Below are 25,258 nucleotides of genomic sequence, written 5' to 3'. Positions count from 1 at the left end.
CTTGGCATGTAAATGAAAAATCAGAAAAGTGTTAATGTTTGCACGGCACATGTTAAAATCTTCTTAGTTCTTGAAGAAAAGAAGATAAGAAACTTGTTATATATAGAATTATTAATTTTTATTTGACCCCATATAACATAACATGAGTCAACGAAAAGAGGGGAGGACATGTAAAGAAAGGGAAAAAAACAGTGGAAGAGAAAAGGGTACTATACACCGGTAAACTGGAGCACCCAAACAATGGTAGTGACCCTGACCCAAACTATGGTAGTGTCGGCGCTCCCTATCTTGTCATTTTTGCCAGCAAAATGGCGTACACCATCCAGAACACCGCAAGTACTCCCTCCGTATTTTAAAATGTATGACGCCGTTAACATTTCGACCAACGTTTGACCATTCGTTTTATTCAAAATTTTCGTGCAAATATGAAAGAATTTATATCATGCTTAAAGAACATTTGATGATGAATCGAGTCACAATAAAATAAATGATAATTGTATAAATTTTTTGAATAAGACGAATGGTCAAACGTTGGATAAAAAGTCAACAGCATCATACATTAAAATATAGAGGTAGTACTAAATTACAAATCAACGGAAGGAGACCTCCCAACCAAACTTATTTCCAAGAGAAAATCAAAAAATTAAAAAAATATCATCGATAAACGTGAGTATCATAAATACCATTAAACAAACAATCTATCTATTATATTATTAAAATAGCTTTGAAAGAAGGCATCACGTTCGCTGTGGGGGTTAGAAATTCCCACATTAATCGGAGAAAAATTAAAAAGAAAAAAAGAAGAGTCCAAGTAGAAATACAATTTAAAAATATCTGAAATTCGGAATTGAAAACAAGCAATATTGAAAAAAAGTTTTCATATAAAACCCAATACGAGATTAATCAAAATTCGAAATAAAAATAAAATAAAATCCAAAATTAGAAAGAAAAAAAAAAGATAGTCTAAGTAGGAATACAATTTAAAAATATCTGAAATTCGAAATTAAAAATAAGCAATATTGAAAGAAGTTTCCATATGAGAACCCAATACGAGATTAATTAGAATTTAGAATAAAAAAATAAAATCTGAAATTAGCAAAAGCAAAAAGATAAAAGAAGAGTCCAAATAGGAATACAATTTAAAATTAGCTAAAAATTCAGAATTAAAAATAAGCAATATTAAAAGAAGAGTACACATAAGGACCCAATACGAGATTAATTAAAATTCAGAATAAAAAATAAAATAATATCCAAAATTAGAAAAATTAAAAGAGAGTTCAAGTAGGAATACAATTTTGAAACAACTGAGATTGAACATAAAAAATAAAAATATCAAAAGAACACAATACGAAAAATAAAATAAATTCTGAAATTAGAAAAAGAAAAATAAAATTTCAACCAGGAATATGTCCAATTTTTAAAGGTTTCGAACTTCTAAAAATTAAAAAAACCAATGATAATCATGTTCGATTTTAAAATCTCAATGACAATAAAGAATGGAGGCAGCGGGCTAGCCATAAAGGAGTACAATGACAAAGCCGCTGATGGTTTGGCGAGACTTCTAGAAAGTAAAAAATGAACCCCGAACGATAATTTTAATGTTCGATTTTTAAAATCCCAATGACAATAAAGAGAAGATAGTGGACGGGCCGTAGAGGAGTATAATGACAGCGTTTGATGAGACTTCTATGAATTATAAAAACCCAATGAGATAATAAACTCTAAAAACTATAAGATCCAATTTTCGAAGGTTTCAAGGATAATAGATAGAAATAGTGGTAGATTGAGCAAGCAAATAAAGACGGATATGATAGAAGTAAGGGATAGCAGCTGGTGTGACTTTTAAAACTATATAATTAGAAATACGGGGATGATAAGGTTTGGTCTTTCTAAATCTTAAAACAACGAGATAACTATTTAATAAATTTTAAGTAAAATCATACTGAAAAATCTATGATTTTGTTTATGTGCTAGCCACGTAATTGCGCGGGTCACCCAGCTAGTTTATCTTAAAAATATCATCCTTGTTATGGTTCTGTCAATTCCACATTTAAATACATTGTTCGTCATATAGCACTAGCCAACAGAAACCCTTTTTTTTTCCAACAGAAACCTAACGACAATAGTCAATTATAGGATGGTATTTCTTAATATTTGACATTTATCAATGGTATATCGACGCTGTTTAGATCCCACACAAAAAATTTATACCCTGTCACATCAAACGTTTGAACACCTATATAAAGTATTAAATATACTCTAAAAATAACCAATTGCACAGATTGCGAGACGAATCTTTTGAAAACTAATTGTTCCATGATTTGATAATGTAATACTACAGTAAACATTTACTAATGATGGATTAATTAGCCTTAATAAATTTGTCTCGTGGTTTACTGACGGATTCTGTAATTAGTTTTTTTATTAGTGCCCGAACAACCCATACGATACCCTATGTAATATCCGATACGACACGGCCTTTATCTAAACACCCTCTTCTTCATTTTTTTTTCTCTTTTTCCAATCATCCATCATCCGTTGCAGCCTGCATCCAAGACTACTGCATCTTGTCCCTCAAGAAACGGGGCGAGAGGAATCAATGATGTTACGCGGCGACCGATCCCATCCACTGAACACATGCACGAAACGAAACTTTTGTCTCCTAAAATTCAGAAATATATATAGTATAGTACAGCTTGCATCTGCACCGCACATGCGGGCCGTATCAAATTCAAACGCGAGTTTTTTTTTTAAGGGAAATCCGCCGTTGAGAGAACAAAACCTGTGTGTGCTCCAGGTATGGGAACACCGGCCGTCGCCGTTTAGGCTGCAAAAGTTGGTTTTGTCAATCGAAACCACGGATTTAGTCGACGGATTCCTGCGACTCTGCATTACTACTAACAGACAGCAGTATTCTCCTCCTTCGTCGTCCAGGCTGAGTAGACCAATAAACTAAGGTCGTGTTTAGACCAGGGCGGTAAAGTTTTTACGTGTTATATCGGATATTATATAGAGTATTATATGGAATGTTCGGACACTCATAAAAAACTAATTACAGAATTCGTTAGTAAACCGCGAGATAAATTTATTAAGTCTAATTAATTCATTATTAGCAAATATTTACTGTATCACCACATTAACAAATGATAGAGAAATTTGGCTTAAAAGATTCATATCATAAATTAGTCGTAATCTGTATAATTAATTATTTTTAAGCTTATATTTAATAGGTGTTAAACGTTCGATGTAATAGGATGCAGTAAAATTTTTATGTGAGACTAAACAGGGCCTAAAGCAAAAACTGGGAGGTAGGAGTAGTAGTAAAAGGGGGTCGTGTCTCCCACTCCACGTGGTAATTATGGCAGATCCGGATCTTATGTGGTGAGATGCCCTAGTTATGCCCTGCTTCTCCTTCCTCCTCCTCCTCCTTCTCTCTCTTGATAACCCTGTTTCTTTCTCCATTCATTTCATTTTGTGTTTTCTATGTTTAACTTTTTGGAAATAAATTTTTGTTTTTCATTTTTTATGGACTCATTTGCATGAAAACAAAGCTATATTACATATTATTGTGGTTTTGTTTTTTTACATGGGTGGAGATTCATTAATTTTCTGTAGCATAGTGAACAAAGTTTTTGTTGACTCGAATATAGAAAATGTAGGACCCTCGACTTCTCCATCAAACTAAAGCTAGGTGGGGCATGTCATGTAAACATGTTGCTTGTACAATGTTGATCTCATGCATGTGCCCTCGTATGAAACAAATAATGCCTCCCATTAATACGATGTTGTCGCTTATTTATACGCACTTTTGTCAAATGGGTGGAGTTTGTGATAGTGCCAATATACCTGTAATTATATAGGTATTGAAAATGGTGTGCAGATTTATATAACAAATCAGTGAATTAGTAAGGTATTAAGGTTCACGAAGATAGTACAATTTTTATGTAACTACACAGATAAACAATAGAACACTACACCGCCCATGATTTTTACCTTTTCCGGCATCTTCTTTACTCCTCTGTTGCAAAGAGTGTGTTACCGTCCATAAATATATCCTCAAGATATATTGTACTCCATACCATATCGATTTAGGGAAAAAAACTGAGGGGCACACCATAACCAAGACCTTCAAAACTGGATAAAAAGAAGCTATGGTCCTTCTCCAAAAGGGGTGGAAATATTTTTGCAACAAAATGGTACAGTAAAGGCTTAAAGCGAAACAGGGCAGAGGACCACAGGGTTTAGCCTCCTGCATGAGATCCGGCAATGCCGTCAGGGAGCGAGGGGGAGCACGTGCCCTGGACGGTGGGCCCCACCAAAATCCACCATTTTACTAGCTACCCCGGTCCCCGCTCGTGCACGCCAGCTCAGCATCGCCCACCCAATCCATTCGCTTCCCGCTAACGGTTTGGATTCCTTGTCGGAGCCGGGTCCAGATGGATGGATGTTTCTTTACTGTAGTACACATCTCACCCGTTTTTTACTTCTCTGTCGGCAGTTTTTTTTTTTTTTTTTGTTGTTGTTGTTGTTTGGTGATGAACGGTCATGAACGAGAGCACGGATTTCGTGCACAGGACCAATGTTTTGGCTATCCACTTATGCTTTACGATCTGTTGGAAAAGGGAAAAATAAGGGATTTTGTTTTGCTTGTAATGTTATTGACCTGAGCTACATCGAATAGGAGATAACCATACCAATCGTCGTCAACGGTAGAGTCAGAAAGATCAAACGTGCCTACAAATTGGGTGTCTGTTTTTTTTCTAAAAATCGGGCGTTGTTTCACCAAGTAGATTAAAAATGTTTTAATTTTTTAAAAAGCTGAAATACAATCAAATCACCCCATGAAACATTTTGCTACAACATATGAAATAACGGTTTCTAAAAAAATTGAACGTTGTTTCACCCTACATAAAAAACAATGTCTCAGAAAATAGCGAAGGAATGTTTCAGTTCTTTAAAAAAAACTAAAACAAATGATTGAATCCTATCCAATTCTTTGAAATTCCTATGAAATGGACAATCCTATAAAGATTTTGGAAGAAATTTAACAAGAGCTTCAATCTCCTGGTAACTTTCCTTTGAGTCTATCTCTCATCCAATTCCTACGTTTTACCTACGGTTCAATCAAACAGTCATTCTTGTGTTTTACCTGCGTTTTACAATCATCTATTTTTACCCTTACATTCCTATCAAAAACATACGTTTTTCCTATTTCTACATTTTCTCAATCATACCGTTCAAGGGCCCTTAATATCTGCGTTCTAGGGGAGGTGAAAGTGAGTTTGTTTGTTTCGTTTTCCATGCGTAGCTTCCCAAACTACTAAACGGTGTGCTTTTTTTGCAAAAAAAAAATTCTATATGGAATTGGCTTTAATCATATTAATCCATTTTAAAAGTTTAAAATAGTTAATACTCAATTAATCATGCGCTAACGGCTCACCTCATTTTACATATCTTCTCAATCTTCTCTATTCCTCTCCTCAAACTCGAGTGGTGTTTGGATCCAGGGACTTAACTTTAGTCTCTGTATTTAGACACTAATTTAGACTATTAAATATAGACTACTTACAAAACTAATTACATAAATAAAAGCTAATTTGCAAGATAAATTTTTTAAGCCTAATTAATCCATAATTAGAGAATGTTTACTATAGCATCACATAGGCTAATCATAGATTAATTAGATTCAATAGATTCGTCTCGCGAATTAGTCCAAGATTATGGATGTGTTTTATTAATAGTCTACGTTTAATATTTATAATTAGTGTCCAAACATCCAATGTGATAGGGACTTAAAAATTTTAGTCACATCTAAACAGAGTCTCAGCCAGTATATTCAGAGATTCTTACTTGGGCCAAAAGTTGAAGTAACTAACTTGTGCTGAAAGATTAACAAAAAAGGCTAAAAAATAATCGGGTTGGATCCCGAGTAGATCCACCACCTACAGAAGAATGAGCCCCACACCTCACCCACCTTTGCTTCTAACCCACGCAAAAACCCGGATCCGATCAGCCTCCCAAACATGCAGTATAATCATCTCATTCCCTGTGTAAAAAAAAAAGTGGCACTGTAATAATAAAGCAAATACAATAAATACTCTCCTACAATTTTCGCGTCCCTTTTTGACGGGAGCCGCGTCCCCTCGAGTACGGAAAAGCTGACGAATTTTTTCTCCGTTGTGAATGATGAAGGGGAATAGAAAAGAAAAAAAAAAGGCTGGTGTGCGCGTAGCGAAATGGTGGTTGCGTCAGAAACATTGGGGACCGGTGGTTTTGTGAGCTCACCCTGTTTCGACATACTACGGTCCTAGCTGGCAGCGTCAGAAACTACGAGGATACAGCAGTGTTCATGTAGGACGACTGTATTTTCCTTTTTGTTTGTTTAAAAGAGGCACTTTCGGTAAAAAGAAAAAACTCGATAATTTTTCAGTTGGCAAATTTTACGTTTTTTTTTCTTAATTTTGTTATTTCTATTTGAATTTTGTATTGCGTGGTTTATTAGTAAAAGTGTTTTGAATGAACAAAATCAAGTGATCATGCTTGCAGGTATTTAAAGTGGGATTTTTTTTTACTGATGTTTATGACTGCCATGTACAAAATAATGCATAGGTTGGTTTTGATATGTATATTATGTGGCAAGTTTTGCCACAGTGCCTAGAATGACATAAATACTAATTGAGGAATTCAAGTTGAAAATTGCATCGTATCCTATTTAATTCATGTTGAGATGTGTCACTTTGACTTGCACAAAATAATTCACTTAGAAATATAAATCCAAGTGGTATTATAAAACCGATCCCAACGTATGTGGCTAAACTCCGATGTATTCTCCTTCCGTGTCTATCAATCAATAATATGAAATACACATTTAAATTATACCAATCCTAAATAACAGAGAACCCAATTCCACTCATATGCCTGGCTAAAAAGCACAATATTATTCTTACATAACCAATCAAGTAGCTCCAAATGCACCTTCCTTTTTCTAAAAAGAAAAATCCCTGCATCCATCTTAGTGCAAGGGGGAATACAGTGGGTGAGTCTGAGAGTGGTGGCGGCCGGTGGAGCGGTGATGACGGGCAAGCTTAGGAGGAGCGGTCGCGGTGGGCGAGCGCGGAGGGCGGAGCGGTGATAACGGGCGAGCTTAGGAGGAGCAGTGGTGGCGAGCGAGCTTGGGAGGAGCGACGGCGGCAGGCGAACTTGGGAGGAGTAGGAGCGGCGGCGGCGGGTGAGCGCGGCGGGCGGAGCGGCGACAACGGGCGAGCGTAGGAGGAGCGTCGGCAGTGGGCGAGCCTGGGACAAGCGGCAGCAGTGAAGGCGGGCGAGAGAAGGAGGAGCGACGGCAAGCGAGCGCGACGATGACAGGTAAAGTGGCACCGGCGGCGGGCGAGGTTGAAGGCGGCGGTTAAGAGTAGAGAGAGAAGAGAGAAAGAATGAGAGAAGGTGAAAAGGATAAGGAAGAAAAAAGAAAAAAAAATCAAAGGGTAGAACCGTACTTACACAGCCGTTTCTCTCTCTAATTCTCCCAGATATAATAAAATAATCTCGTGGGTGTCCAGCAACTAATTACTATTTTTTTGCGGTAATTAGTAGCGGCGCTGACAGGCGAGCTTAGGAGGAGTAGCGGTGGTGAGCGAGTCTGGGAGGAGCGACGGCGGCGGGCGAACCTGAGAGGAGTAGGAGTGACGATAGTGGGTGAGCGCGACGGGCGGAGCGGCGACGACGGGCGAGCGCAGGAAGAGGTGCGGCGGCAGCGGGCGAGGTTGAAGGCGGCTGTTGAGAAAGAATGAGAGAGGGAGAAAAGGATAAGAAAGAAAAAGAAAAAGAAAATCAAAGGGTAGAAACCGTACTTACACTGCCGTTTCTCTCTAGTGTCCAGCAACTAATTACTAGTTTTTCACGGTGCCCTACAGCAGAAACGCGTTACGGTGTCTCTTAGCTAATTACACATTTTTTATATCCGGTAGCAAATTTTACCAAAACAAAAGGCATGATCTTTCTTTAAAAAAAAGGGAAAAAAAAGAACAGGCAAGAATCATACGATGCAGCCGCTCCCTTGCTAGTACATGACGCCAACAATCCAACATATACATGCAAATAAATCTATCCAGAAACCGGCACGAAATCAAAAGAAAAATTATCTGCTTGAGCTCACCAACCATTTTTATATCGGCAATGGCGGATGGGGGTAGCCCCACCGGCGAGCCGGAGCCACCTCGGCCCCCTTCCTCGTGTATAAATAAGGGCACCGGCCATGGCAATCCTCGCACCAATCCATTCCACCTCCGTTAACCCCGTTCGTTTTATTTGCGTTTACTTCGTTTCTTGGGAAGGCACTTCCTTCCTCTTCCTAGGAAGGTAATAAAAAAGAGCCTCCTCCTTCCTCCATGGATAGATAGATCAATGGGAGCTCTGCATTTCCTTTTCTCGTCTCTGTTCTGTTCTTGGGTGTGTGTGTTCAGTGTTCTTGCTCACCTAGAACTGTCGGTGGTGCTGCTGCATACCGAAATGCCGGTAATGGCGATGATAATATGAGCGCTCATGCTCATGCATGCTGCCGGAAGGAACACGATGACGGAATTTTTCTTGGACTCGCGAGTGATTCGATCATGGGGGGAGGTCATGCCAAAATTTTTCTCCGGGTTCATCGGATTCAGAGGGGGAGGTGCTGCCTCTGAATGCAATTGAGTGCACCTGAAACAGAAAAAAGAAAAAGAAACTCTGCTTCCTTTTTTTCTCTCTCTTCATGCTCGTTCTTGCGTTAGGGGATAATAATAAGCCGAGATCTAGTGAATATTTGGGGGGTTTAGCGAACATGATCATCGATAACGACATGGTGAGATCTAGTGGTGATGATGTTACTTCTGGATCTGGGGGTTTAGTTCAGCAAGCCTGAAATTCTCACCTGGGTTTAAGGTTTCTTTTATTTTTCTTTTTTCATCAGATTGAAGTGGATAGAATGCTAGATCTAGTAATGTCCTATGATTGTTTCTCTTTCACCTGAATTTTTAAAAGCATTTTTGATGATTTCTCTCTCTCTCTCTCTCGGCTGACAAGTTCATTGTCTTTATCCGTTCCTCTGCATGTGCCTCTGTCTCGGAGCTCGGCGACAGACAGTCTGACAGTTTTGGGTCCTGCTGCTAATGGCAGGGGTTAAATTTATTTACCTTCATAGTATTAATCTTCCTTGTTACTACCACTTAAATCATATTTTAAGATAAGATTTAATTAAATTACGCCGTGTCAACGTTAATGACCTCCTCCTTTGCCATGGCCAACAAGAAACCCCAATCCATCCCATGCTGGCCTCGTGCTCCGGAGGAGAGGAGAGGAGAGGAGCTCGAATGCGTCACTCTTCGTTCCAGCTTTGCTGCTGCTAGCTTAGCTTCGATCTCAACGGCTATGGGTGAGCTGGTGCAGCAAGAAGCGACGATCTTTTTCGTTGAAACCATCGGATTGTTTTGGTGGTTTCTCTCCTCAGATCTGCATAAATACGCGCCTACCCCGCTTCACCCAGTTCCTCGGTCCTCAGCCTGGAGCATCATTGTTCTTCCTCCCTCCCCTTCTCCATTGTTTGATTCCTGTATGCTTCTCAGTCAATTATAGCTGCTATGTAGTCTTTTCTTTTTCTTTTCTTCTAGATTGCTTGTGAAAAAGCTGCGATTTTCTTTTTCTTCCAGTGTTTGTCAAAGGCGTGGTTTTTGGTTGGGGTTTATGGCCTGACTTTTTTTTCTCCTGGAGTGATTGTGTTGACTGGATCTGGATGTATCTGATGATGGTGGTTGGTTGTGCACGCAGGCTTGAGGAGCCAAGAGGAGGAGGAGAGCAATGGGGGAAGCTGCCGGCGACCGCGTCCTGAGCCGCCTCCACAGCGTCAGGGAGCGCATCGGCGACTCCCTCTCCGCCCACCCCAATGAGCTCGTCGCCGTCTTCACCAGGTTCGTGCTGATTTAGTGATTTTCCCAGCATTAGATTTTTTTTTTTTTTGGTTTCTAGTCTACTGCCTTCAGATGTTACTGTATTTTCTTTTAGAAGGAGATGCTCATATAGGATCTTTGTTGTTCTGGAGATTGTTAGATCTGGCCAGGAATGGCTCATATTTGCTGAATTGGATGCAATCGTTTTGTAGTCATTTTTTTTTCAGTTTCTGATTAGAATGAATATTTAAGTGCGTCCTTCTGCAGCCAAGATTTTGTACAAACCTAGTACTACGGGTGTGGATCCCCTGGAGTTGTCTCCAAATCCACACGGTGGATTTACTTAATCCAAGCCATCCCTTTAATTTGATGGATTAGATTAAATCCAATCCCTTTTCCCCTGGTTACTACTAGCCCATTTTCTTTCAAAAGAAATACTACAATGTAGAGTCTATAAAAAAATGTTATCTAGTATAGTAGAGAACATGTTACCTTGAAACTTTCTGGCAACAATTAGATAAGAACAAACAAAACAAAAACATTGCACCGATAGAAGCTTCTTGTTCTGTCGATTATTAGGATGAATGAGTTCGATACAGGTCTCAATACCGTTAATTTCATAACAACTCAGTTAAAAAAGTTTAAAAGATAATTATTTTTTACTCCATGATGTATAATGCTCTTCCGAGACTATTGATCTGAATGGACGGACAACACAAAAAAATAAAAGTAGATAGGATTATATCTGTTGTAAATGTGTAATTAGAAAGAGGTGACATGGCTACATCTAGCCCATAGAAACAAAGTAAGGGGTCAGATTGGTCCAAATTCACCGGTTGGAGTTGGAAGCCAACTCCAGGGGATCTGCACCCTAGTACTACTGAATAATGATGAAATATACAAATGTAGTTTTGGATTACTGTGGACTGGTAGTGCTAGATCTGACTGCATGTGCATGTTATTTATATTATATATACGGTTTACAAACTGAATACAAGTAATGGATTCTGCACTGGTACATGTGCTTGTTGTGGTAGCAAAGTTTCACAAAAAAAAAATAATCCTACATCTTACTAGATCTATTTGCGCAAGCGCGTAGATCTGATTATCGCGCATATTTCATTAAGTCCAATTAAATGGTCAAAACTAATCATTTCATATCTACAATGAAATTTTTAATTCATCTCAATGCAAACAGATTAAATATGGTCTTTTTAAGTGGCTAATAGCAATTTTCTTATTATGCGCAAATGCTCAAGTGCTAAAATTATCTTATTGAGATATTTATAGGCTGAATTGATAGATCTGGCCTGATATTTTGTTGCCACTGTTATTTGCACAGGCTGGTTAACCTCGGAAAGGGAATGCTTCAGGCCCACCAGATCATTGCTGAGTACAACAACGCAATCTCTGAGGCTGATCGTGAGAAGCTGAAGGACGGTGCTTTTGAGGATGTCCTGAGGAGTGCACAGGTTTGAATCAGATTCAGATTTCATTGCATCACAGAGATCCATCTTTACTCTACCGCTTGCTCTAACTTAACTTGTAATTGTTTTTTTATCATGCAGGAGGGGATTGTTATCTCCCCATGGGTTGCCCTTGCCATCCGCCCGAGGCCCGGTGTCTGGGAGTATGTGAGGGTCAATGTGAGCGAGCTCGCTGTTGAGTTGCTGACAGTCCCCGAGTACTTGCAGTTCAAGGAACAGCTTGTGGAAGAAGGGTATGAAATCTGCATAATTGGGATACTAAAAACATATATTCTTAAAATTTAAAACTTAATTTTATTATTTTTCTTTTATCGATATATATGTCATTGTAATATCTCTGATGTATATTTCAGCACCAACAACAACTTTGTGCTTGAGCTGGATTTCGAGCCATTCAATGCCTCCTTCCCTCGTCCTTCTCTGTCGAAGTCCATTGGCAACGGTGTGCAGTTCCTCAACAGGCATCTGTCATCGAAGCTCTTCCATGACAAGGAGAGCATGTACCCACTGCTCAACTTCCTTCGTGCACACAACTACAAGGGCATGGTAAGGCAACTTCATACTATTTCCTCATCTCACATTTTTGTAGTATGGCATATCAACATGAATTGAATTGATTTTGAGATGGAAGTATAAATTCTGAATTGATGGAATATATATTTTTTCTGCAGACCATGATGTTGAATGACAGAATCCGCAGTCTCAGTGCTCTCCAAGGTGCTCTGAGGAAGGCTGAGGAGCATCTTTCTGGTCTTTCAGCAGACACCCCTTACTCAGAATTCCACCACAGGTACTTATAATTATTTTTTACATATTATGAACTCTAGAATATATTTTGATATGAAACCACCGAAGATATTTTGCCAGTATTGTTATGACTAAAAATGACCATTTGATTGGAAAATACAGGTTCCAGGAACTTGGTCTGGAGAAGGGTTGGGGTGACTGTGCCAAGCGTTCCCAGGAGACCATTCACCTCCTTTTGGACCTTCTTGAGGCCCCTGATCCGTCCACCCTCGAGAAGTTCCTTGGAACAATCCCAATGGTGTTCAATGTTGTCATTATGTCCCCACACGGTTACTTCGCGCAAGCCAATGTCTTGGGTTACCCTGACACTGGAGGGCAGGTAGAATTCTTAATTTTGACATTTGTTCATACTTCAAAAATTAAACCTGTTCTCATTATTCTTTGTGCTATGATTACTGAAAGGTTGTCTACATTTTGGACCAAGTCCGTGCTATGGAGAACGAGATGCTGCTGAGGATCAAGCAGCAAGGTCTCAACATTACACCACGCATCCTTATTGTAAGTGGGATACCTGATATGGTGCAATACAACTTGTCAGCTATAGCAATATGATAGTTAGCCTTCTTTGGTCTTGAACAGGTCACCAGGTTGCTCCCTGATGCAACTGGCACCACCTGCGGTCAGCGTCTTGAGAAGGTCCTTGGCACAGAGCACACCCACATCCTTCGTGTGCCATTCAGAACTGAAAATGGAATTGTTCGCAAGTGGATCTCACGTTTTGAAGTCTGGCCGTACCTGGAAACATTCACTGATGTAGATACCTAACCTCGCTGTCACACCTTCTTGGTTATTCATTTATTAAAGATAAACTTCATATTGACTCTTTCCCATGGATGTCAGGATGTCGCGCACGAAATTGCTGGAGAGCTCCAGGCCAATCCTGACTTGATCATCGGAAACTACAGTGACGGAAACCTTGTTGCATGCTTGCTTGCACACAAGATGGGTGTTACCCATGTACGCATTTTGACTACTCTGATCAGAAGTGTTTTAACTACATATTTGCTCATGCTCATGTTGCCTTGTTCCATGATATGCAGTGTACCATTGCCCATGCGCTTGAGAAAACCAAGTACCCCAACTCTGACCTCTACTGGAAGAAGTTTGAGGATCACTACCACTTCTCATGCCAGTTCACAACTGACTTGATTGCGATGAACCACGCTGACTTCATCATCACCAGTACCTTCCAAGAGATTGCCGGAAAGTAATATTTCTATACAACTAAAGTTTTCTGGGTCACATCCGTCAGTTATGTCGTAAAAATGCAATTACCTTTCCATGATCTAATGGCATTTTCTGGTTTTTCAGCAAGGACACTGTTGGTCAGTATGAGTCTCACATGGCATTCACCATGCCTGGTCTGTACCGTGTTGTCCACGGTATTGATGTTTTTGACCCGAAGTTTAACATTGTCTCGCCTGGTGCGGACATGTCCATCTACTTCCCTTACTCTGAGTCTCGTAAGAGGCTCACCTCCCTCCACCCAGAGATTGAGGAGTTGCTCTACAGCGAAGTTGACAACAACGAGCACAAGTAAGAAGCGGTTTTTACATAGCTTGATCTACATTCATCTGATGCATGTCGCCCTCGTTATCTGACTAGAATACTCTCTGCAACAGGTTTATGCTGAAGGACAGGAACAAGCCAATCATCTTCTCCATGGCTCGTCTTGACCGTGTCAAGAACTTGACTGGTCTGGTTGAGCTGTATGGTCGCAACCCTCGCCTGCAAGAGCTGGTTAACCTTGTGGTTGTCTGTGGTGACCATGGCAACCCATCTAAGGACAAGGAGGAGCAGGCTGAGTTCAAGAAGATGTTTGACCTTATTGAGCAATACAACTTGAATGGCCACATCCGCTGGATCTCCGCCCAGATGAACCGTGTCCGCAATGGTGAGCTCTACCGTTACATCTGCGACACCAAGGGTGCTTTTGTGCAGGTAACTAAATGATGTTCTCTCATTGCAAAAATATCATGGTTGAATACTTGAATTGTAAATCTAACAGTTCTCAAATTTATCTTGTCTTGCGTTTCCAGCCCGCTTTCTACGAGGCATTCGGTCTCACTGTTGTTGAGTCCATGACCTGTGGTCTCCCGACATTCGCAACCGCCTATGGTGGTCCAGCTGAGATCATCGTGAACGGAGTGTCTGGCTTCCACATTGACCCATACCAGGGTGACAAGGCCTCGGCGCTGCTCGTTGAGTTCTTTGAGAAGTGCCAGGAAGACCCCAGCCACTGGACCAAGATCTCGCAGGGCGGTCTTCAGCGTATCGAGGAGAAGTATGCAAAACACATCCCAGTAATCTGTGTTTCTGAATACGCATTTCGTCTTTCTTGCAGTGCTAACATTATGTTTCTCCAACCTTTGTTTCAGATACACCTGGAAGCTCTACTCTGAGAGGCTGATGACCCTCACCGGCGTCTACGGATTCTGGAAGTACGTCTCGAACCTGGAGAGGCGCGAAACCCGCCGCTACCTTGAGATGCTGTATGCCCTCAAGTACCGCACCATGGCTAGCACCGTCCCGTTGGCCGTCGAGGGCGAGCCATCGAACAAGTGAGCTGGCCAACATCTCAGGCTGAGACTCTGAAAGAGGAGAGCATTGGAGTTTCTTTGCTTTGTTTCCATTCTCTGGTTTCAGAGATGAAAAGAGAAGAGAGATATTTCAGGATGCTTTGCATTCCTAGGCACTGCTCTTTTTCCTTAAGAAAGTACGGTCGATTGAATTTGGGAGTTTTCTAGTTTGATTTAGTTGGGGGTGAGTTCAGTGGAATGTGGTGTGTGGTTGGTGCTCTGTCTCCTCTTGTTGCTGGGATGTTACCTATGAATAATAGAAACGGCCTTGGTGCCGTTTCTGCAATAATATATTGTAGCATCCTTGTTTCCAAGAAAAAATTGTCACTGAAATGCTCACTTCTCCTTGGGGTTATCTTACTATTTATTTATGTTTCACCAATCGAAATCCTTACTGTGCCTCTTTGACTATAAAACATATGATTTCCTAGATTTTTTTTTTCATTTGTTCTTGGTCTAGTCATTGTCTTTTTTTTTTTTTGACACGTCCTAGTCATTGTCTTGCTAGATAATACTGTAGTACCATGGTGATGATGGTACAGACATGTTAGGTTAGGGGGTGTTTGGGCACCCCCTTAATTATGGCCTTTCTAGGTTTGTTTTTAAAGACTACGACAGGATATGAAATAGCCTAATACAACATATATGAACAAATGTTTGTTTAAATTTGTAGTGCCTTTGTCCAGGCAATAGACCACATTCTATTTTATGTTGAGAATTTTTCGAAGAAATGAGTAAAAATGAAGGGGAAAAAGACTATAATACTTCTTATTAAATGATGAGGGTAGTGATGTAAAATTAAGTGAATTAAATAATGAGTGGTGGTTAGTAGAATCCTGTGGATAAAAATATAAACCCAAAATCTCTTATATTTGTAAAGGAAGGAAGTACTTCTCACGAACATCTATTTAGCCATTGCCATAGTTCAACCTACTGTTATTTGCACAAAACTTTCAGGAAAATGGATGGTTTAGTGGTTCATTTTTCTAGATAATGGATTTTTATTAATCTGATATCTATATCCACGAAGGATATATACTTAAGCCAATGTTTAGTGATTAATACTTGAACATATCCATGTTTTCCACCAAAAAAAAAAGGTTTTCTTGGAAACACTTGTCCTATAACCTAGGATTCTTACAAATGGTCCTAAATACTTATTGGATATTTAGATAAGGTGAATAAAAAATATACATACATTTTATCATCGAAAGTAATACCATTATTATGACGAATATTTGTGGCAACACTATGGAGTTAAACTATACTCATACCTTTTAAGACCGACAATATATTAGTATTGAATATGACGAGTATTTGAGTATTTATGGCTGAAGAGTCTGCTATGAAAGTAGATAATAAGAGACTCATCGGTTGCCCATTAGGGAATAAAAACTAATTTACATGTAAAACTATTTACATATGTGTTAACGACTTAAAACTAGATTAGATAGAATATGACAGTACCACAAAATTTATTAAATGTTTTAATGTGATGAAATTACTTTTTAGATAGACATATACATTAACGATATATTTTTTTCTTACATTTATTTATATAAAAAAGTAGGAAATAAATACTCATACCTTTTTAAGCAACACATTTGTAGATATGGTAGGTCACTCATAAAAATATTTAGTGCATTATGTCCATCGGATTCATAACAAATGCCACTCTCAAATGTTTTTCTAATAAAATTGCAAATATTTTTAGTAATATATAATGTTACTAGTAACTCACAGTAATTACTAATAACTCGTGTAAAAATTACTACTAACTAATATTATTAATATGTCATGATAATTACTACTCCCTCCATTTTATGTTATAAGTCGTTTGGACATTTTTCCTAGCCAAATTTACTTAATTTTGACCAGTCTATATTAAAATATATTTAATATCTACCACACAAAATTAGTTTCCTTACAATTAACATTTAATATATTTTGATAATATGTTTGTTTTGGGTAAAAAAATTTAATTATCTATTTGATTAAAAATATTAGTTTAAATAACATATAAGTAAAAGGGATAAAAACAATGAAAAAGGTTAGAAAAAGTATCAATATCTCGTATTCCCAGGTGGCCAAGTATCGCTGCGTGATTGTGTCTAAGAAGGAAGAGAAAATCGTCGTGTTGGGTGCCTTGAGGCTATTTCCCCATCTACTCAGCGTCAACTCCAACTCCTTGTGTGGTGTGGATTCCCTAGAGTTGCTGCGAAAACCACACATTGTAGTTGAAATAATGTCTACCATATCCCTATGTTTCTACAAGTCGAGATTAATTTCTCATAAATAATACTCTCCAATCAGTGTTGATTTAGTGAGAAAATATTTTCATTTTCACCAATGAGATAAGCAATACATATGTGTATATCTCCATGAGATCGGTTTATCCTCATTCTGCATATTGAAATAAATTTTGTCTCAGACAACGCTACTTGGAGTTGATCTAATAAAAAACAAAATGGATAAGTTTTCTAGAGTATATAGTGCTTGCATGTTATTTTGGGAAAAAAATGTGTTATTGTTTTTGTGTCGGCTAGAGTGTAATCGCTATTATGGAAAGGAACATATTAAAATAAATAGTTTCCCTTTAATTCGACATTAAGTGTGTCAGAGGTATCTTAATTGATCTCATTTATATAAACATAAGAATGACTATGAGCTTGTCAAATCATCCTATAAGTTGTCAAATGGGCTTGGTCTTTTCGTGTCCGCTCAGGCTCGCATGTGCAGTTCACGGCCTAGGAACAACATGAGCCGTTTTGGCTGTGGCACGACCTATCTAGCCATACCGTGCTTGGGATGCTACCCGACCCAGCGTGCCAACACAAGTGCATGTAGCGAACTAGCACAATATGGGCCAGGAATGGCATGACACACCCTGGCCCGTGTGGCACAATGACGACTGACGACTGGTGAACAGTCGCTAATCGAGCAACTACCATCTGAGTAGGATCTAGGACGAAAGGAGAACGAAAGAATCGAGGAAGGCAGTGGCTTGGAGCAGAGGAAGCGATGGTGGGTGCTCATTGACGTGGCCCTGCACGATCAGCGTGGTGGCGCAACCAACCCCATTTGCAAGCACATCCACTAAGCAGGTCAGGCGTTGGGGGCTCACAGTCTCAGCGGAGAAAGTAGGAAGTGAAGGGCCACGACGATGCTTGACGAGGAGGAAAAGGAATGTGCTATCAGTGAGCGAAGAACCTTGCCAAAGCTTCACCAGAGTTTTGTGCATGATGATCAAATGGACTCTATTCACATTTTTTTCTTGGTATATATCAAATTTTGGTTAACGAGCCTTGACACGGCTCATGTACCCTGATTGTGCAAGGCCAACATGACACAACCTGATATCTCATTAGGCCATGCCTGGCTCCAGCCTCAGCACGTGGGCAAACACGACACAACCCGTTTGATGAGCCGTGCCTAACTGGGAAGTGCCGATCGTACCTAATATGTATTATCCACCACCTCAAATCTAAAAAAAAATTAAAATAAAAATCCACCGTCTCAAAAGGTCTCCGTTCAAAAAATAGGATTAGGACTATTGGATATTATTTTCATCTTTTAGATTTTCACCGTTTTGGATAGGGTGGGGATAAGAAAATTGAGATTATGCCATCTTGAAGAGTGGGTTTCGCTCAAATGCCATCTTGAGAATGAGCTTCAATAAAATGGCACTATCAAGTGATGGCTACACGCTAAAATACCTGATCAGAGAAAAATGCCCTCGTCTCTACCCTTCTTCCACCTTCTCCCCTCCGCCGACGTCTCTCCTCCTAGCCCCGGCGACCTAAAAGATAATAAGCCAAGGGTGACCGGTGGCGCTGGTGGCGGCAGATCGATGGGGGCGGCGGCGAATCGAGTGCTTGATCCTCTTTGTCCACGACTGCGACGTTGACGACGCGGCCCAGGTGCTCGTGCTTCACAAGGACGGCCGCCTCTTCTTTTTTTTTCACCAGCGGCGGCGTCCGAATCACCCTTGACCATCAGTGATGACGATGTCTCCTGGCGGCCTTCAATGACGGCGACAACGACCACGACGCACATCGCTGCCTCTTCCCCTTCTCCTCGCACAACGTTGCCGCTTGGTCTCCACGTCGAGTGGTCCTAGCCCTAGAGGCTTTGCAGGCGAGGCTCTCATAGCCCACGCCTATCGTCATGAAAAGGCGACGTAGCACAAGCATCCCTCCTTTTCGCCCGAGGTGTTGAAGAAAGAAGCTGCAGAAGAGAGAGGAAGAAAAAGAGGCTAAGGACAATTTTGTCCGAAACAGTATTCTAGCATGGATGCTATTATGAGTGATATTTTATCGAAACCCTTATTTGAAGTGGTATTTAGGCGGAACCCACACATTTGAGAATATTTCCTCCGTCCTAAAATGTTGTTACCTAGGATGGGATGGATGAGATTTGATCCATCCTAGAACAACAAATTTGGACTCAGATTCGTGCCCATTGTAGTAGCAGCATTTTGGGACGGAGGAAATAGCATTAGTGAGTAGCTGTGGGGATGGGATGTGCAATCCTGGTGCTAGGCGAAATTACTAAATTACCCTCGCCATTTTTGATGTATAGTCGTGCTGAGTTATCCTGACCCCTCCTCGTCAGTTTGTCCGCCCGCCGCCGCCGCCGCCGCCGTCGATCCCCATCCATCACGCGCGCGAGCGAGCAGGGGGCGCCGTCGTTCGTCCTGCTGCTTCCGCCGCATCCTGGCGGGCACATCCTCCGCCACCGCCGCCCGCGCCGATCCCCACCCATCGCGCGCGCGCGCGAGCGAGCAGGGTCGCCGTCGTTCGTCCTGCTGCTTCCGCCGCATCCATCCTGGTGAGCACATCCTCCGCCACCGCCGATCCCCATCCATGGCGCGCGCGAGCGAGCAGGGTCGCCGTCGTTCGTCCTGCTGCTCCCGCCGCATCCGTTACGCACATCCTCTGTCCCATCTCTCTCTCCCCACGCACTTTTTCTCGAAATTGGCGTTAACCCTAGCTCCTGTTCTAGAAATCTGCCTTAACCTTAGAAAATACTGATAACAAGTTGATGGTTCCCAAAAAGTTTGGGGGTTCAGATCAACTGAACCCCCCCATGCCCCATGTTAGATCCGCCACTGCATACGCTTAATAGTTAGTTATTGGATACATTTGTTTCATTTTTGTAGGTAACCGAGAGCATCACACGTGTTAGATCCGCCACTGCATACGCTTAATAGTTATTGGATACATTTGTTTCATTTTTGTAGGTAACCGGGAGCATCACACGTGCTCGCTCAATTCGGATTAGAAGAAACAGCTTTGTGGTACTTTGGGGTTGGACTGTTTTGTGAATCTGCTGTGAGGGCTTGTTTTTCTTGGTAGCTTTTCGGGATACGACGGAATGGAGTGCAATAAGGATGAGGCTCTTAGGGCGAAGGAGATTGCAGAGAGGAAGTTTGAATCGAAGGACCTGCAGGGGGCCAAGAAGTTCGCCCTGAAGGCGCAGGCTCTCTTTCCTGGGCTTGAGGGCATTGTTCAGATGATCACCACCTTGGATCTCTATCTTGCTTCAGAGGTGCTAATTTCTGGGGAGAAGGATTGGTACTCTATCCTTTCCGTGGAGACTTCTGCTGATGATGAGACTCTAAAGAAGCAGTACAGGAAGTTGGTCCTTCAGCTCCATCCTGACAAGAACAAGTCGGTGGGTGCTGAGGGTGCTTTCAAGATGGTCCAAGAGGCGTGGACTGTGCTGTCGGATAAAACAAAGAGAGCTCTGTATGACCAAAAAAGGAAACTAATGGTTCTGAAACGGAATACATCTCAAACAAATAAAGCAAGTGCAGCTCCTGGTGCATCCAATGGCTTTTATAATTTTGCAGCCAATGCTGCTACTTCCAAGGTGACAAGAGGAAACAAGCAAAAGGCAGGACCAGCAACATCTTCAGTGCGCCAGCGCCCACCCCCTCCCCCTCCCCCTCCCCGTCAGGCTCCTGCTCCACCTCCAGCAAAGCCACCTACATTTTGGACCTCATGCAACAAATGCAAGATGAATTATGAATACCTGAAAGTGTATCTAAATCACAATCTTCTCTGCCCTACCTGCCGTGAGCCATTCCTAGCAAAAGAGGTACCAATGCCACCCACCGAGAGTGTTCATGCTGTACATGATCCAAACATCAGTGGTGCAAATCAAAACACAAATGGTAGTAGAAATTTCCAATGGGGTCCGTTCTCAAGGACAGCTGGCGCAGCTAGTGCTACCGCATCATCTGCTGCTGCTGCTCAAGCCGCGAATGTGGTTCATCACACATATGAGAAAGTTAGGAGAGAGAGGGAGGAGGCACAAGCAGCTGCTAGAAGGGAAGAAGCTCTTCGGAGGAAGTACAATCCACCAAAAAGGCAAGTGAATATCTCAGAGAATCTTAACCTTGGAACAGGTGGCAACTCATCTAAGAAGATGAGAACTACGGGTAACGATGTTGGAATTGGTTCTTCATCCATTCTATCAGGTTCAGGGGCCAATTATTTTGGAGTTCCAGGTGGAAATATATCATTTTCTACCAACAGTGGAGCACATCATTTTCAAGGTGTTAATGGTGGATTCAGTTGGAAACCCAGACCTCCTACTCGCATCAGCTTAGTCAAGACCTTCACGCAGTTTGATGTTAGAGGTATTTTGATGGAAAAAGCAAAGAGCGATTTAAAGGACAAGCTAAAGGAGATGCAGACTAAAAGATCACAGGTTGCTGCTAATGGAAAAAAGAATAAGAAAAACATGTTTAAAGAAAGTGGTGGGGATGATGAATCTCTTGCATCAGATGATTCTACTGCACGTCAAGCTGCACATGTTGATCCAGAGGACAATGCTTCTGTTAATAGCACAGATGCTGATGATGAAAATGATGATCCTTTATCTTATAATGTTCCTGATCCTGATTTCCATGACTTCGATAAGGATCGTACTGAAGAATGTTTTCAGAGTGATCAAATTTGGGCTACATATGATGATGAAGATGGTATGCCTCGTTATTATGCATTTATTCAGAAAGTTCTCTCCTTGGAGCCATTCCAGCTCAAAATTAGCTTTCTCACATCAAGGACAAACAGTGAATTTGGTTCTTTGAACTGGGTCTCGTCTGGCTTCACAAAGACATGTGGTGATTTCCGGATTTGTAGATATGAAACCTGTGATATACTCAACATGTTCTCTCACCAGATTAAATGGGAGAAAGGCCCACGTGGGGTTATAAAAATTTATCCACAGAAAGGTAACATCTGGGCTGTGTATCGAAATTGGTCCCCTGACTGGGATGAAGATACTCCAGATAAAGTTCTCCATGCCTATGATGTAGTTGAGGTACTGGATGATTATGACGAGGATCTTGGCATTTCTGTCATTCCCTTGGTCAAGGTTGCTGGGTTTCGAACAGTATTTCAGCGAAATCAGGACCTGAATGCCATCAAGAAAATTCCCAAAGAAGAGATGTTTAGGTTTTCACATCAGGTGCCCTTTTATAGGATGTCAGGGGAAGAAGCTCCAAATGTCCCTAAAGATAGCTATGAGCTCGACCCAGCTGCTATTTCTAAAGAACTTCTTCAGGAGATCACAGAAACGGTGGAATCGTCAAAGGCAACTTCTGAATGCTGAGTAAAACAGTTGATTGCTTCCAAGATGCCTCTGTTCACCTCCCATTTTGAAGCTATAAATATGTAGACAACGCTAGGTTCTATAGTTTCCTGCCTTTTATTACTTTTGAGTTTTGACCATTACCTTTGCGCACTAGGATAGTTTGAGCTAATCATTCAGGGGAATAGGGGGATAGCTTCTGTTGTAACTGTGGGGTGTTCTGACATGAATTTGTCGTTATAACTATACTATTAAGCAACTCTAGAAGATGAAGTACTAATTAGAAGCTCATGTGGCAGTTTGTCAGTGGAAGCTTTTAGGAGATTTATGGTCACTGTTGACTTCTGTTTTTCTTGAGTGAACCTCATGTTTATCTTATGGATATGCTAATCTGAATAGTGGTTCATATCAATGTGTTATTACTTTATCAATTCAAAAGAATCATTGATTGTGTGTGACTAAAATATGGTAATCATGACAGCAGGTCACTTCCATGTGTCAATCCTATTTATAAGTGACACCTTTTCCGGATATCTTTGCTGGACCTTATTAATAACTAAAATTATTTATGTATTCTTAATTGGTTTACAGGTCAGTGGAATCTTTCATTTCTAATTTGATTTTGTTCATGCATAATAGATGCTGTTGTGTACAATGTTGTCCAATATAGTAAATGCTTGTAAACATCATATGGGAGGTATGTACATATTCAAACTTGAAGATGAAACAGAACCCTGCATTTTGTCCTCGCCTCAAAGATTGTTGCATCATCATATTTTTCTTATAATAGTAAACAGAGTAGGCATTTTCATCTTTGATGCTGAAAGCCTGCTTGGTCTGTATTGGTTAGTACTAGTCCCATCTGACATGCTTGGGCCATACCAAAATATTTGAGAAAACAAGTTCCATGGTATAAAAGGTAAGGGCATAATCTGAAAATGCCATTGGCGTTTTGGTCTGTATGACTTGAATGCCTGCTGTTGTTTGCACAGTGGAGAAGCGAGGTAGGAAAATGTTAATTGTTTATTTATTTGAGCCGAAGATAAATAGCTGGAGTATTTGTCAAATGTTCCTTAATTGGTTACCTTTTACTATCAGTATGCAATGAAAATATGATGCCCAAAATGCAAACCACCACTAAGTAAGAGCATTTGGTGTATTTTTGTATCTCACCCAATAATCTGAAGTTATATGTAATTTGTAAATCCTACTTATATGTGAAGCTCAAGCTAGTGGAAGTTGACTTATGGATTAAAACTGTTGATGGATGTTATAAGCTTGAATTTTGCAAATAACTTTTTTTAGATTATATTATGTATTAGCAATGGAGATTTTAAATCAGCTTTCAGGACAGGGCAAAGTTTGCTAGCTTTAAAGCGGAAGTCAATGAATTATCAGATTATAATCATGCAATATTTGTTGCAGGATTAGGATTAAGGGTCAGCAGCATTTATGTACATGGAATCTAGTTACAGAACATATTAATCAATTCTAGTAAAAATATGTGATGTTTTGTCTAAAGTTCTAATGAAGAGGTCACGTTGATATATCAACAAGCAGATAAATGCAAAATTCTTATGAATCCTCCAGTGTGGACATCTTGTAAATTTCAATGGCATGTTTTCTCATCCAACAAATTAGCACCCCTCTCTGTTCACTATTATATATGTAAGAATGATATTATTAGTTTTGTCATGAAAATACTTTTATTTTGTTTCTGTAATTTTCATGATATATGATTAGAAAAGGCAATAATAAAACATGTGCATTGTAGACTATTCTGATGTCCTAAACAAGTAAAAAGGAGCAGAGGGAGTAGATGATAATATTCAACAACACAGTCTAATATGGATAGTTACATTCAATGTCAAGTAGCTATTTGTATCTGTTATCTTGTGAAAGTTTGTTATTTCCTTGTGTACCATTTAAAACTTTACTGTATCAGCTTACACCTTAGGGCCCTTACTGTCTCAAATAATGTGTGGGCGTAGATACACCTTGTCGTTAGAGATGACGAGGGCTTCTACAAAATTTCCTTGACATACAAGGAATCAATCTTCTATGTGAAGCTGTTTGGTGTCTTATCCTGTGCATAAGGCTGAAGAAAGGTAATGTTTCTTGATAGCTATGTACTTGTTACTCTTACTCAAGAGCATTTTAAATTGCTCAAGCTCAGAACAAATTTCTGCTAGTGGCCTTTGATCAGTTTTGACATGTATTGAGGTCAATACCCTTGATTAGTACTTCCTCCATTTCATATTATAAGTCGTTTGATTTTTTTCTTAGTCAAACTTTGTTAAGTTTGACCAAGTTTATAGAAAAAATTTAACATCTAAAATATAAAATTAGTTTCATTAAATCTAACATTGAATATAGTTTGATAATATTCTTGTTTTGTGTTGAAAATAATACTATATTTTTTTATAAATTTGGTCAAACTTAAGTTTGACTAGAAAAAAAGTCAAATGACTTATAATATGAAATGGAGGGAGTATCTGGTTTGGGTTGTGATTTACAATTCCAATTTAATATTAAAATTATTAATAAAAATAACATGGCTAATGGCTAATCTCTACTCAGTTTCATCAATAACATAACCCTAAAACTACTGATATTTGAATATGTTACCTGTGCCAGGATTGTCAGGAAAATAAGCTGGCTTTGTGTGCTTATTTAGTTATTTGCATTAGATACATCTTTCTGGCCCTCATTGCTGTGGTGTACAAATGCATCTTGCTCCCAACAGAACAAGGTAGGCAGAAACTAAATGATGATTAATGAACCAGCGATTCAGTGTGCTTGATCCACATTTCTTGTAGTGAGCAATGAACAATCAAGCATGGTTCAAGACTTCAATTCTGATGCA

At 40.1% G+C, this 25,258-nt stretch overlaps 2 protein-coding genes across 2 annotated transcripts; both read left to right on the top strand.

Annotated features, from left to right (window-relative positions):
• Positions 1 to 8,210: 8,210 nt before the first annotated feature.
• Positions 8,211 to 15,178, top strand: LOC127765692 (sucrose synthase 1). Its single transcript, XM_052290638.1, has 15 exons — positions 8,211 to 8,358; positions 9,799 to 9,938; positions 11,260 to 11,389; positions 11,486 to 11,637; positions 11,758 to 11,950; positions 12,076 to 12,194; positions 12,314 to 12,530; positions 12,614 to 12,709; positions 12,791 to 12,964; positions 13,052 to 13,168; positions 13,252 to 13,418; positions 13,523 to 13,747; positions 13,834 to 14,152; positions 14,251 to 14,495; positions 14,590 to 15,178. The coding sequence occupies exons 2-15, from the start codon at positions 9,829 to 9,831 to the stop codon at positions 14,774 to 14,776; spliced, it is 2,451 nt and encodes an 816-aa protein (XP_052146598.1). The 5' UTR covers positions 8,211 to 8,358; positions 9,799 to 9,828; the 3' UTR covers positions 14,777 to 15,178.
• Positions 15,179 to 19,409: 4,231 nt separating this feature from the next.
• On the top strand, positions 19,410 to 22,633 carry LOC127765693 (uncharacterized). Its single transcript, XM_052290639.1, has 2 exons — positions 19,410 to 19,620; positions 20,033 to 22,633. Exon 2 carries the CDS (start codon positions 20,167 to 20,169, stop codon positions 22,411 to 22,413), a length of 2,247 nt encoding a protein of 748 aa, XP_052146599.1. The 5' UTR covers positions 19,410 to 19,620; positions 20,033 to 20,166; the 3' UTR covers positions 22,414 to 22,633.
• Positions 22,634 to 25,258: the final 2,625 nt, after the last annotated feature.

Source organism: Oryza glaberrima, chromosome 3 (assembly GCF_000147395.1).
Source record: "Oryza glaberrima chromosome 3, OglaRS2, whole genome shotgun sequence".
In the NCBI taxonomy this organism is placed as follows: Eukaryota; Viridiplantae; Streptophyta; class Magnoliopsida; order Poales; family Poaceae; genus Oryza; species Oryza glaberrima.
This window is presented reverse-complemented; position numbering and strand designations above follow the sequence as displayed.